At 44.2% G+C, this 13105-nt stretch overlaps 1 protein-coding gene across 2 annotated transcripts in view; it reads right to left on the bottom strand.

Annotated features, from left to right (window-relative positions):
• The window catches only part of kif14 (kinesin family member 14), a 52756-nt gene extending 40614 nt beyond the window's left edge, over positions 1–12142 (bottom strand). The window contains exons 1-17 of one of the 2 annotated variants that reach the window (XM_014215756.2): positions 12076–12142; positions 10576–11768; positions 10127–10381; positions 9704–9791; positions 9495–9593; positions 9286–9338; positions 9163–9193; positions 8353–8460; positions 7563–7679; positions 5139–5257; positions 4550–4722; positions 3968–4115; positions 3760–3823; positions 3130–3314; positions 2038–2140; positions 1753–1910; positions 1433–1580 (exon numbers count right to left, since the gene is read on the bottom strand). In XM_014215756.2, coding sequence (XP_014071231.1) covers positions 1433–1580; positions 1753–1910; positions 2038–2140; positions 3130–3314; positions 3760–3823; positions 3968–4115; positions 4550–4722; positions 5139–5257; positions 7563–7679; positions 8353–8460; positions 9163–9193; positions 9286–9338; positions 9495–9593; positions 9704–9791; positions 10127–10381; positions 10576–11654 — 2928 coding nt within the window. In that variant the 5' untranslated portion in view covers positions 11655–11768; positions 12076–12142. Of the gene's footprint in view, positions 1–1432; positions 1581–1752; positions 1911–2037; positions 2141–3129; positions 3315–3759; positions 3824–3967; positions 4116–4549; positions 4723–5138; positions 5258–7562; positions 7680–8352; positions 8461–9162; positions 9194–9285; positions 9339–9494; positions 9594–9703; positions 9792–10126; positions 10382–10575; positions 11769–12075 lie in introns of those variants that run through there. The other variant, XM_045687282.1, reaches the window with a different exon arrangement.
• Between the last annotated feature and the right edge of the window lie 963 nt (positions 12143–13105).

The raw sequence follows: 13105 nt of genomic DNA on the forward strand, positions 1-13105 counted from the left end.
GAGGGAGCACCCCCCCATCCACATTGACGGTACAGTAGTGGAGAAGGTGGAAAGTTTTAAGTTCCTCCGCGTACACATTACAGACAAACTGAAATGGTCCACCCACACAGACAGCGTGGTGAAAAAGGCGCAACAGCGCCTCTTCAACCTCAGGAGGCTGAAGAAATTTGGCTTGTCACCTAAAATCCTCACAAACTATTACAAATGCACAATCGGAGCATCCTGTCGGGCTGTATCACCGCCTGGTACGGCAACTGCACCGCCCTCAACCGCAAGGCTCTCCAGAGGGTGGTGCGGTCTGCACAACGCATTACCGGGGGCAAACTACCTGCCCTACAGCACGCAATGTCACAGAAAGGCGAAAAAGATAATCAAGGACAACAACCACCCGAGCCACTGCCTGTTCCCCCGCAATCATCCAGAAGGTGAGGTCAGTACAGGTGCATCAAAGCTGGGACCGAGAGACTGAAAAACAGCTTCTATCTCAAGGCCATCAGACTGTTAAACAGCCATCACTAACAGAGAGGCTGTTGCCAACATACAGACTCAAATCTCTGGCCACTTTAATAAATGGACTTAATAAAGGTTTCACCAGTCACTTTAATAATGTTTACATATTACTCATCTCATATGTATATACTGTATTCTATACCATCTACTGCCACTCGCCTATGCTGCACGGCCATCACTCGTCCATATATTTATATGTACATATTCTTAATCATCCCTTTACATTGTGTGTATAAGGTAGTTGTTGTGAATTTGTTAGATTACTTGTTAGATATTACTGCATTGTCAGAACTAGAAGCACAAGCATTTCGCAACACTCGCATTAACATCTGCTAACCATGTGTATGTGACCAATAAAATTTGATAGTTGTTTTTTTTTTTTTTTTACATTGGCATTAACATCTGTCAGCAATTGGAACAGATGACTACAAAACAGTAGACTGAATGACTGACTACAAAATGTTACACCGTTGCAGGGTTTTTTCTGGATCAAAATGGGACTTAGGCGGTGGGCGTGGCCAATGGCGCAGTTGCCAACCGGAATTTGCTGAGGTGCTCCTCTTGAAAATATATTACAAATGTAAAGATTTCAAGGGAAAACACTTAAGCGGCCCACCCAAAACTTTTCTATGCAGAAAAAACCCTGCCGTGGTATCCCTATGGACTACAAAATGTTACACCGAGTGACTATGCCGGATAAGTAGCCAACACTTAAATATATGTGGTGTGTCTAATTTAGCTGGTCATTGGTCAATTCAGTAGCCCTGACATTACACCAAATGACTCACTTTATACAAGACAGTGAAGACACCATGGTACTTTACATAAGGTCTGATGTGAACATGAAGGCAGTGGCCGAGATTTGTCAGTGTTTTCATTCACACATTAGTCCTACATGTCCGTAAAGCCATGGTTGGCGTACCAGTTCTCTCTCCAGGGCTTTGATCCTGTTCTCATACTGAGTCTTCTGGTCAGACAGCTCCTTTTGGGCCATCTCTTTGGCCACCTGGATCCCCTGCATCATCTCCTCTTTGGCCTTCAGCCTGGCCGCCTCGATCTCCTCTTCCAGTCTAGATAGAAAAAAAATGGCCGCCTAGTTGCATTAACAAGTTTTCGAACGAGTGCAGTATTGCATCATCGATGTGATCTAAAAAATATTTTCACCCAGTACTTTCAGTTATTCACATTGACACGTGACAGGAATCATATCGCAATCGTTTCTGAATCTTGTGGTCGACTCACTGCACTCTTTGCGCGGAGAGCAGCTCATTTTTGGCAAACTCAAAGTCCTTATGGCCATCGCCGTCGCCCGTCCAGCATGACACGCTTTTCCCAGACTGCACCTCTGCCGGGTGGTTGAAGCGGAAGTAATGGTCCCCGCCCAGGATCACCCTGTCACCCTAGAAACCACAGAGATATATAAAATAAAATAAACGTGAGTGATTCATAATTGAGCTCACAGTCAGGTTTATAATGTTGTGCCTTGTGCTTTTTATCATCCATCGTATGTGTGTACACAATACGTACACGATGCAGGACAGTGGTCTCAGATACCAGGTTCCCGTTGACAAAGGTCTTGGCGTTTTCCATGGGGATGATGCTGACTTCACCATTCACATTGGAAATGACACTGGAAAGGAACAGTTTAGTCAATTCTAGCCCTAACGCAACTGAAACCATACAAGAATGACAACAAAAGGACACTGGAAGAGGTGTTTCCTATTAAATAACCTGGAGAAGAAGAAAAAAAAAAATCTACGGACAGACAGAAGCACCGACAGGTCAAGAACGAAGACAAAATTACACGGGAAAAAAGTTGTTTCATGTCAAACAAACATTAAAATATAAGAAAGTGACAGACAGGACTCATTAGTAGGCTAAACGAGGCTATGGTACGATTGTTTTTCCCATGTGTAACTCTGTGTTGTTGTTTTTGTCGCACTGCTTTGCTTTATCTTGGCCAGGTTGCAGTTGTAAATGAGAACTTGTTCTCAACTGGCCTACCTGGTTAAATAAAAGGTGAAATAAAAATAATAAAACATTTCACTGGTCATCCCCAAAGCCAACACTCCCTTTGGCCGCCTTTCCTTCCAGTTCTCTGCTGCCAATGACTGGAACGAATTGCAAAAATCACTGAAGTTGGAGACATATCTCCATCACTAACTTTAAGCGTCAGCTGTCAGAGCAGCTTACCAATCGCTGCAGCTGTACACAGCCCATCTGTAAATAGCCCATCCAACCAACCAACTACCTACCTCATCCCCATATTTGTTTTTCTGCTCTTTTGCACACCAGTATTTCTACTTGCACATCCTCATCTGCACATAACTCCAGTGTAAACTGCTAAATTGTAATTACTTCGCCACTATTTATTGCCTTACTTCATTTACACACAATGTATACAGATTTTTCTATTGTGTTATTGACTGTACGTTTGTTTATCCCATGTGTAACTCTGTGTTGTTGTTTTTGTCGCACTGCTTTGCTTTATCTTGGCCAGGTCGCAGTTTTAAATGAGAACTTGTTCTCAACTGGCCTACCTGGTTAAATAAAATGGTGCTTCCCCTTATTAAAAGATGCTATTTAAAACCAAAGAAGAGGTGGGTCGGTTCTCCTCACCAGTGGTGGTCTGCGATAAGGGCCCCAGACAGCTGGATGTCGTGGGCGGACTCTGACTTGTGCTGGCCGACCTTGGTCTGTCCCTCCTTAATCATGTATAAAAGCATCTCCGACAGCTGCGGGTCCTCGTTCAGGTTCACCAGGTTGGGCAGCCGGTTGTCCACCTTAAACGTGATGCCCGCTTTCTGAGAGGGAGACAGGGAAGCAGATAAATATAGGAAAGAATTGATTTAGAAAAAATGTACAACTAATATTTTTTCAATAGACTATTTTTTAAAATAAAAAGTGTTAAAAATATATTAAGGATATTTCTTGCTGAAACCCTCATATTAAACACCAATGGTATTCACTAAGTTGGTTTATATCCAGGATAAGAGCCTTTTCATTATTATTTGATCATTTTACATGTGATAAGGCCAAAGAGGACCAGAGATAATTACAGACACCTGTGATAATCTGAAGTACACAAAAAGGCCACAAGATGTCATCTGATGAAATAAAAACATGAAAGTTAGCAAAATTCTGGTACTTTACTGTTAACTTAAAAAGTTTGGAGTAATATACCCTCCCTTTGCAACCCAAGTAATGAAGCTAAAGGTCATTTTCCACTTATAACCAACTAAAACTGACCTGTAATTCTTTGGTTTCCTCACGTTTGCGTTTCTCTGCCTGCTCCAGCTTTTCTCTCCACGCTCTGACAAGAGGTAAAGGAATCAGATTAAAGTAAAAAACTAAGACTTAAACAGTTGTTCGGACGCATTTTCATAATTTGCTACCTAGATCACTGACCCTCTCTGGTACTAGTGCCTAAGATGTGTGGAGGTTGTATGGTGGTCACCTGTGGGCCTCGGCCATCTCCCTCTCCTGCTGGGTTAGCTTGCTCTTCAGAGCTAAGATCTCCTGCTGGAAGAGGTTAATTGTCTCCGGCTCGATGCCCTGAGAGCTCATTTGAGCAGCCCGCAGCTTCTCCACCTCAGCTTTCAGCTCTAGTGAACAAAGACGCACACGACATAGTTTGTTAAATTGCCACTAAAACAGAAAAGTGAGGAGCCATTTTGTATGAGCTTTTGTTCATAACAATCGCATGTATGATGTCAAAAGACAACTTATTCTTGCAACCTACTCTTTAATACAGATAATATGGTGATAAACCACAGAAGGTAGATGTCTCAAAGTCTCTGCACTGTTTCCCCTTCCCTGGTCAAATAAAGTATTTGCAAATGTGGCGCAGCAATCTCCATTCAATAATACCTGCATGACAGTTGACTTAGCCCCCGTGTAAAGTGACAGTGTATAAATATGTCCCAAAGGCAAGGTTAGAGCCGGGCAACCTAATTCAATCTGGTGATGGATAGATAGGAAAAAGAGAGCGAGAAAGACAGAGTTGAGTGGTGGCATGGCGAGGGAGAGCGAGGCTGACCTCTTATGAGCTTGGCGTTGGTGTCCTCGTTGACCTTGGCCACGTTGATGATCATGCGGGCCTGCTTGGCGTACCGCAGCGTGCTCAGGCTCTCCTCCACATTGCTGCCCGCCGGGCTCAGGGTGGCGATCATGGCCGTCTTGGAGTTTCCACCCAGGCTCTCCTTCAGCAGCCTGGACACACGGGCCACACAAACGACATTCAGATTTACCTCTTGACAAAACTACTTACTTCAAAAACTTCTGACTTCACCAACCTCTCGCAATTTCATAAGGATATCTTGTACAGGTAGTTGCGCATTGCCAACACCACAAACCATTATCTTTTCCCCACATAGTTTATCAATGTTAAAAAGTACCAATGTATTCCATTGAGGAATGTAAATCTCAATATCTCCTCATTCTCATTAGTTTCAAAAGCTTGTTGAAATATGTTTGTAGTTTACAATACTGTGGTGTGGCAAGGTAGGGGTCGATTCCATTTCAATTCAATCTCTCAAACTTGATTATAATGGGATTCAGCCCATCCCAATTGTCTGTATAACAAGCATTCAACTCTTTAGCCTGTCAGTGAAGTTTCTCTTACTCACCATGTGAGCACAGAGTCCCTGTAGGGGGTGAAGACCTTCCTCTTGGTCTGGGCCTGCTCTGACAAGGCAGAGATCACCTTCCCCAGGGTCAGCAGCGACTTGTTGATGCTGGCACCCTCCTGGGATACAGGGGAATAGGATACAGTTAGGCTGGATGGATTTGATCGAGAGAACAGATTGGCTCCAATTTGACTGGTTTTGAACTTTGCAAAAAATAAATGACAAATAGTGGGAAATGTCTTTCCGAGGAAATTCACTTCCTAATATATGATAGGCTATATTTTACGCTCCGACATTGGCTGGAAATAAATATTGATAACACATTTATTTCTCTATGCCTGCAAATCGTCTCTCTCGTTGTTGCGCCTATGGCCCATGTGCGTCTCAATTAAATAGCCTGAAGGCTATATGCATGGGCGGAAAAGCACAACCTAGTTATACAGTCGTGGCCAAAAGTTTTGAGAATGACAAATATTAATTTCCGCAAAGTGTGCTGCTTCAGTGTCTTTAGATATTTTTGTCAGATGTTACTATGGAATACTGAAGTATAATTACAAGCATTTCGTAAGTGTCAAAGGCTTTTATTGACAATTACATGAAGTTGATGCAGAGTCAATATTTGCACTGTTGACCCTTCTTTTTCAAGACCGCTGCAATCCGCCCTGGCATGCTGTCAATTCACTTCTGGGCCACATCCTGACTGATGGCAGCCCATTCTTGCATAATCAATGCTTGGAGTTTGTCAGAATTTGTGGGGTTTTGTTTGTCCACCCGCCTCTTGAGGAATGACCACAAGTTCTCAATGGGATTAAGGTCTGGGGAGTTTCCTGGCCATGGACCCAAAATATCGATGTTTTGTTCCCCGAGTAACTTAGTTATCACTTTTGCCTTATGGCAAGGTGCTCCATCATCCTGGAAAAGGCATTGTTCGTCACCAAACTGTTCCTGGATGGTTGGGAGAAGTTGCTCTCGGAGGATGTGTTGGTACCGTTCTTTATTCATGTCTGTGTTTTTAGGCAAAATTGTGAGTGAGCCCACTCCCTTGGCTGAGAAGCAACCCCACACATGAATGGTCTCAGGATGCTTTACTGTTGGCATGACACAGGACTGATGGTAGCGCTCACCTTGTCTTCTCCGGACTTTACCCCAGTCCTCAGCAGTCCAATCCCTGTACCTTTTGCAGAATATCAGTCTGTCCCTGATGTTTTTCCTGGAGAGAAGTGGCTTCTTTGCTGCCCTTCTTGACACCAGGCTATCCTCCAAAAGTCTTCGCCTCACTGTGCGTGCAGATGCACTCACACCTGCCTGCTGCCATTCCCGAGCAAACTCTGTACTGGTGGTGCCCCGATCCCGCAGCGGAATCAACTTTACGAGACGGTCCTGGCGCTTGCTGGACTTTCTTGGGCGCCCTGAAGCCTTCTTCACAACAATTGAACCACTCTCCTTGAAGTTCTTGATGATGCAATAAATGGTTGATTTAGGTGCAATCTTACAGGCAGCAATATCCTTGTCTATGAAGCCCTTTTTGTGCAAAGCAATGATGACGGCACGTGTTTCCTTGCAGGTAACCATGGCTGACAGAGGAAGAACAATGATTACAAGCACTACCCTCCTTTTGAAGCTTCCAGTCTGTTATTCGAACTCAATCAGCATGACAGAGTGATCTCCAGCCTTGTCATCGTCAACACTCACACCGAGAGAATCACTGACATGATGTCAGCTGGTCCTTTTGTGGCAGGGCTGAAATGCAGTGGAAATGTTTTTGGGGGATTCAGTTCATTTGCATGGCAAAGAGGGACTTTGCAATTATTTGCAATTCATCCGATCACTCTTCATAACATTCTGGAGTACATGCAAATTGCCATCATACAAACTGAGGCAGCAGACTTTGAAAATTAATATTTGTGTCATTCTCAAAACATTTGGCCACGGCTGTATATTCAAGGAAATTAACTTCCTAAATATGATAGATAGGCTATAATTAGGCTCTGACATTGACCGGAAATAAATATTTATAACACATTTATTTTACTGTGTGCAAATCGTCCCACTCATAAAAGTCAATCAAAAAGTATATCAAGTCAAGTGCAAATTTCCACTCTCCTATTCTATTTCGCCCAAACCTTGCTCTTTCAAACTACGTCTAGCCTATTGGCTGATATATTAGGTTGTCTGTAATTACGCTATAAAATAGGCCACGTGAGAATCTCTGATATTTTAACCTATTTCTCAGGCTAATGTGGCACATTTTGATCTTGCCTAGGGTGGCAAAATTGCTGGGCCTGGTGCTGCGTCACATAGGCCACACCTAAAATAACATTGCTGGACTGCCGTCGGGTACAGGACCAGTTCTTGCAGGAGCGGTTGGGAGTCGGACAAGAAGTCAGCGGGATGAAGAAATCAGGTCCAACTACCAGTGCTTACCCTGAGGCGCTCTCCGCTGGTCTGGGCTGAGGAGCAGCGTTCGCTGCCGGCCAAGTCCACCAGGTTGATCCTGCTGGTGATCCTGTGGTCATGTTCTTCCCCTTCCACAAACTCAGTCTACACAGACAAAGTGGGAACAGTCACACACACGAACAGATTGAGAGAACAGATGTTGGACAAGAGTCTCCTGGTTATCCATGAAGATCAACTGACAGAATAATGGAAACACTTTAGTAAATGAGGGATACAAAGTAGGTGTTAATTAAGCAATTAACATCCCATCATGCTTAGGGTCATATATAAAAATGCTGGGCAGGCTACCATGGCTAAGGTCCCATAGGATGACAATGCTTCCATCCACAGGGCAAGAACAGTCACTGAATGGTTTGATGAGCATGAAAATTATGTAAACCATATGCCATAGAGGTCTCAGTCACCAGATCTCAACCTAATTGCACACTAATGGGAGACTCTGGAGCGGCGCCTGAGTGTTTTCCACCTCCAAACACAAAACATCAAATGATGGAATTTCTTGTGGAAGAATGGTGTTGTATCCTTCCAGTAGAGTTCCAGATACTTGTAGAATCTATGCCAAGGTGCATCGAAGCTGTTTTGGATTGTGGTTGCCTTATTAAGACCCTTTATGTTGGTGTTTCCTTTATGTTGGCAGTTAGCTGTATGTGTGTATTCAAACAGAAAAGGAGATGTGCGACACATAATATGCATTTAGATGCACAGTCACACTAACAGCATACACACACAAACAAAGAGACAGGGCGGGGAGGTTTACCTTGGTCTGGGTCATAACCAGGGTAAGTACGGAGTGGGATCGGGAGCTCTTGTCGTTCATGCCCGTGGCTGCAGTGGCTCGCTGCTTGTTCCCAAGCTCCAGCCAACCCTGGTAAGAGTGTGTATTCACCACACATTTACTAAGCAATGTTCAAAAGTGGTAAGAAGAGCTCGCTACATATCATGGATGGGTTCAGCAGGACCCGTTTTGGAACGTTGAGATAGAAACATGCCATGTAGACAGACATGCCTTTCTGTCATGTAGAGTAAGGGATCACGTCAGCTCTATTAATGGCATTTATTATATTTTCTTTTACCCCTTTTTTCTCCCCAATTTTGTGGTATCCAATTGGTAGTTACAGTCATGTCTCATCACTGCAACTCCCGTACGGACTCGGGAGAGGCGAAGGTCGAGAGCGGTGTGTCCTCCGTAACACAAACGAACACAAGGCTCACTTAACCCGGAAGCCAGCCGCACCAATGTGTCGAAAGGAAACACTGTACGCCTGGCGACAGCGTCAGCGTGCACTGCGCCCGGCCCGCCACAGGAGTCGCAGGTGCACGATGGGACATGGATATCCCTGCCGGCCAAACCCTCCCCTAACCCGGACGACGCTGAGCCAATTGTGTGCCGCCCCATTGGTCTCCCGGTCGCGGCCGGCTGCGACAGAGCCTGGACTCGAACCCAGTGCCTTAAACCACTGCGCCACTCGGAAGGCCATTTAATGGCATTTCTATCTGCAAAGTTCAACAATGTTTGGCAACTAAACGTGGCCCAGTGTTAAGAAAGTGTGTCTGCAAAGCAACTTACCTGAATGTCCACATAGGAGCTCACCACGTTCCTGTGAGCAAACATATAGTCAGTGAGTGAATCCATGACTAGCAATCCATCATTAGATTTAACAAGAAAACTGGAAAGAGTAAGTTTGCTCACGTTGTCAGCTCAGCAACGTAAGGCCCGTTGACTGGATGTTCCCTCACCCTTAACTACAAAAACAGAGGATTTGGTCATTATTAAGCTCATTGATGTAAAATGGCATTGAGAAACAACACAGATCATAGGGCCATTCAATAGAAACGTCAGGATTGAAATGTCATGTTTCAATTCATATCAGTTATCTTTAGGGAGTTTGTCCTACTCACAGGCCACCTCTTCTGGTTTTGTTCATTCCTGGCAATGAGCAGGTCATGGATTTTCTCATTGTACACCTCAAAGTAGCTCATCTCCAAATGACATGTCACCTGTAAAACATCAACAGCCACATACAAATGCATTGCATGATAACTGAACAGAGTCAACAATATGTGCAACTTGGTAGGAATATTATCTGAATTAATAGCTAATAGGGTACCTCCTGATTATCAACCACAGACAGCCTAGAGAAGAGCTCCTCGCAGAATCTTGGTGTTACACCTGCCTCTTCCCCAACACCCATCATACTGCAGGAGAGTAACAGAAGAACATATAGTCCAATTGAACATATGGATGAAATCAGTTTACTAGGCTGGCTTCGCAAAGGAACATTACAATAGACCAGGGTTTCCTAATCTTAGCCCTGGGTGCACGTTTTGGTTTTTGCCCTAGCACTACATAGCTGATTCAAATAACAAACTCATCTTCAAGCTTTGATTATTTGATTCAGCTGTGTAGTGCTAGGGCAAAAACCAAAACATGCACCCAGGTGGGGACCCAGGACCGAATTTGGGAAACCTTGCATTAGACCAATACATTATATGATTTGAGTGTTTCTTCAAGTTGTGAGAGTGAGTCTTACGTGTAAGACTTCCCAGATCCAGTTTGGCCATATGCAAATAGACAGGTGTTGAAGCCCTCAAAGGCCCTCTCCAGAAGTGGCTTTGCTAGTTTTTCATACACCGTCTGCTGGCTGGCAAAGCCGGGGTCGCTTTTGTCGACGGAACAGAAGGAGAAGTCATACGTGAAGGAGTAGCTCTGCTTGGTGTCTGGATGTTGGACAAGAGTCTCCTGGTTATCCATGAAGATCACCTGCAATGCTTTCTCAGTCTTCTCCCTGAATATGAATGAAAGGCAGATATTTCATCTTCATTATTAACATCACTGTTTATGGATAACTGTAGAAACAATTTAGTAGAATACAAGTTCACAGACAGCAATATTTATGCCAAACAATAGAAATGTAGTTAGAGCTGGCTGAATGCAATTTCAATGAACAATTAATCACAAGCAGATGCTACATATTTATACCTGGTGTTAAATGGCCTCATTCGGACCGCAACTGTCACGGCACTGTTCTCCATTTTCAGGGGATCCTGTTCGTGCTTTAGCATCGCACTGGGTGGGAGCAAAAGCTCGGTGGAGGAGGTAGGCACAGGAGTCGAGGACCTAGCCATGGTCAGGTCGCCATGGATTGAGTACTTTCTCACCTGCCCTGGCAGCAAGTTGGAGGTCACGTTTGCTCTTTGACTACTGACCAGAAACTTGTTAGTATAGGGAGTTGCAACAGGCTTCGCAGCTTCCACAGTCACCTGTGCGTGCGTCTTCGGCCTCTCTAGGCCTACCATTTTTACTGCCACCACTTTTGTGATGTCTTTCCCAGCCAACCTCTCAAAGGCATCTTTCTTTGCTGTGATTTTCTCGAAATGAGTCTTTTTTGTGGGTGTTGAAAAAGTTCTGGTATGATCCTCTGGTTTTGTCACATCTACTTTGCCCGGGGCTGCTGGCTGTTTTGGTGCAAATAGTTTGACTCCTTTAGCTGGAGTGTTTAAAAGACGAACAGCTTCTCTTGATTTACTTCTAGATGAGCTGTCCCTCAGACTGAATGACCGCAATACAACTGCACTAACAGGCGTTGGAGGGTTTGATTCAGAGAGAACTTTGGAATGATGAGAGTCGGTACCGCTGACCCAGTGTTGTCTCGAGCTCTCTGTTGCTTTGCTGGTGTCATTACTTGCGCTTTTGTCAATTGAACCTGTCCTGGTTCTGCGTTGCAACGTCAGTCTTTTCTCAGGTACCGGTGTCCTATTCTGAGTGACTTCCATTGTATTTTCACTCATCACTTTGTCGCCGTTCGTACCCGTTTTCCTCTGTAGAGTGAGACGCCCTCGACCGGGGGTGCCATTCCTCTGACCTCCGGTTTTTGACAGCGCAGAGTTAAAATTGGTCGTGTTTATCTCCTTGGTTTTATCCAATGTCACTAATTTCGTATCGTCCCCTTTGATCATTCCTCGCGCAGGTTTTTGGTTTTTCGTGTCAGGAACCCTTGATGTCAAGAAATTGTCATAAAAAGCGGTGTGCTTTTTCGCTGATATCGAATATAAAGACATGGCTGAGTTTATTTAAAAAATAATAATAAATATATTAAAATCTTTCGTCAATTCCAAAATAAAAATGTTACCAACGTTATCTGTAGACAAATCAATGAAAGTGCACATCTTCCCCTGCAAAAAGTTTAAAGTTAACGTTAGTTTTATTAAGAAATGGATCATTCGGACATGTTATGAAACAACGGGAGCTGGCTAGACAACAATGCATGCGGTTGTATTTGGTCGTTTAGTTGGTTTACGACGTTAGCTTAGCTAGCTAAGTTAGCCCGCTAACGTTAGCTAACTGTCCAGCTGAAAATGATAATCTGAACAGTTTACTTATTAAACGTGAAACGTTAATATAATTCAGACATCTACAACTATATTTGCCAGCTACTTCTCAAAACAGAAGAATTAAACAATTTCTTCTGCGTTTGTTTACCATTTCACTGTAGTGGTTGACATCTCTTCCACGTCTGCCCCGCGTCGATTTCAAACTCCTATCAGTGGTGTGCTATTGGCTGGACACAAATTACGTCACCGTCCACAGCAGAACAAAATAAATGCAGAGCCTGTGTTTGAAAGGTAGATGGCAGTATTTCCACGCTTGAGACTAGATCCAACATCTAAACAAAATGCTTCGATGTTCCAAAATGCGCAACTACACTACATGACCAAAAGTATGTGGACACCTGCTTGTCGAACATCTCATTCCAAAATCATGTGCATTAGTATGGAGTTGGTCCCAACCACTCTTCTCGGAAAGCTTTCCACTAAATGTTGTAACATTGCTGCAGGGACTTGCTTCCATTCAGCCACAAGAGCATTCGCAAGGTCGGGCACTGATGTTGGGCAATTAGGCCTGGCTCTCAGTCAGCATTCCAATTCATCCCAAATGTGTTCAATGGGGTTGAGGTCAGGGCTCTGTGCAGGCCAGTCAAGTTTTTCCACACCGATCTCGACAAACCATTTCTGTATGAACCTCACTTTGTGCACAGGGGCATTGTTATGCTGAAACAGGAAAGGGCCTTCTCCAAACTGTTGCCACAAAGTTGGAAGCACAGAATTGTATAGAATTTCATTGTATGATGTTGCGTTAACATTTCCCTTCACTGGAACTAAGGAGCGTGAACCATGAAAAACAGCCCCAGACCACTATTCCTCCTCCACCAAACTTTACAGTTGGAACTATGCATTGGGGCAGGTAGCGTTCTCCTGGCATCCGCCAAACCCAGATTTGTCCATCGGACTGCCAGAAGGTGAAACGTGATTCATCACTCCAGAGAACGCGTTTACACTGCTACAGAGTCCAACGGTGGCGAGATTTAAACCACTCCAGCCGACGCTTGGCATTGCGCATGGTGATCTTAGGCTTGGGTGCGACTGCTCGGGCCATGGAAACCCATTTCATGAAGTTTCCGCTGAACAGTTCTTGTGCTGACATTGCTTCCAGAGGCAATTTGGAACCCGGT

Source organism: Salmo salar, chromosome ssa10 (assembly GCF_905237065.1).
Source record: "Salmo salar chromosome ssa10, Ssal_v3.1, whole genome shotgun sequence".
Classification (NCBI taxonomy): Eukaryota; Metazoa; Chordata; class Actinopteri; order Salmoniformes; family Salmonidae; genus Salmo; species Salmo salar.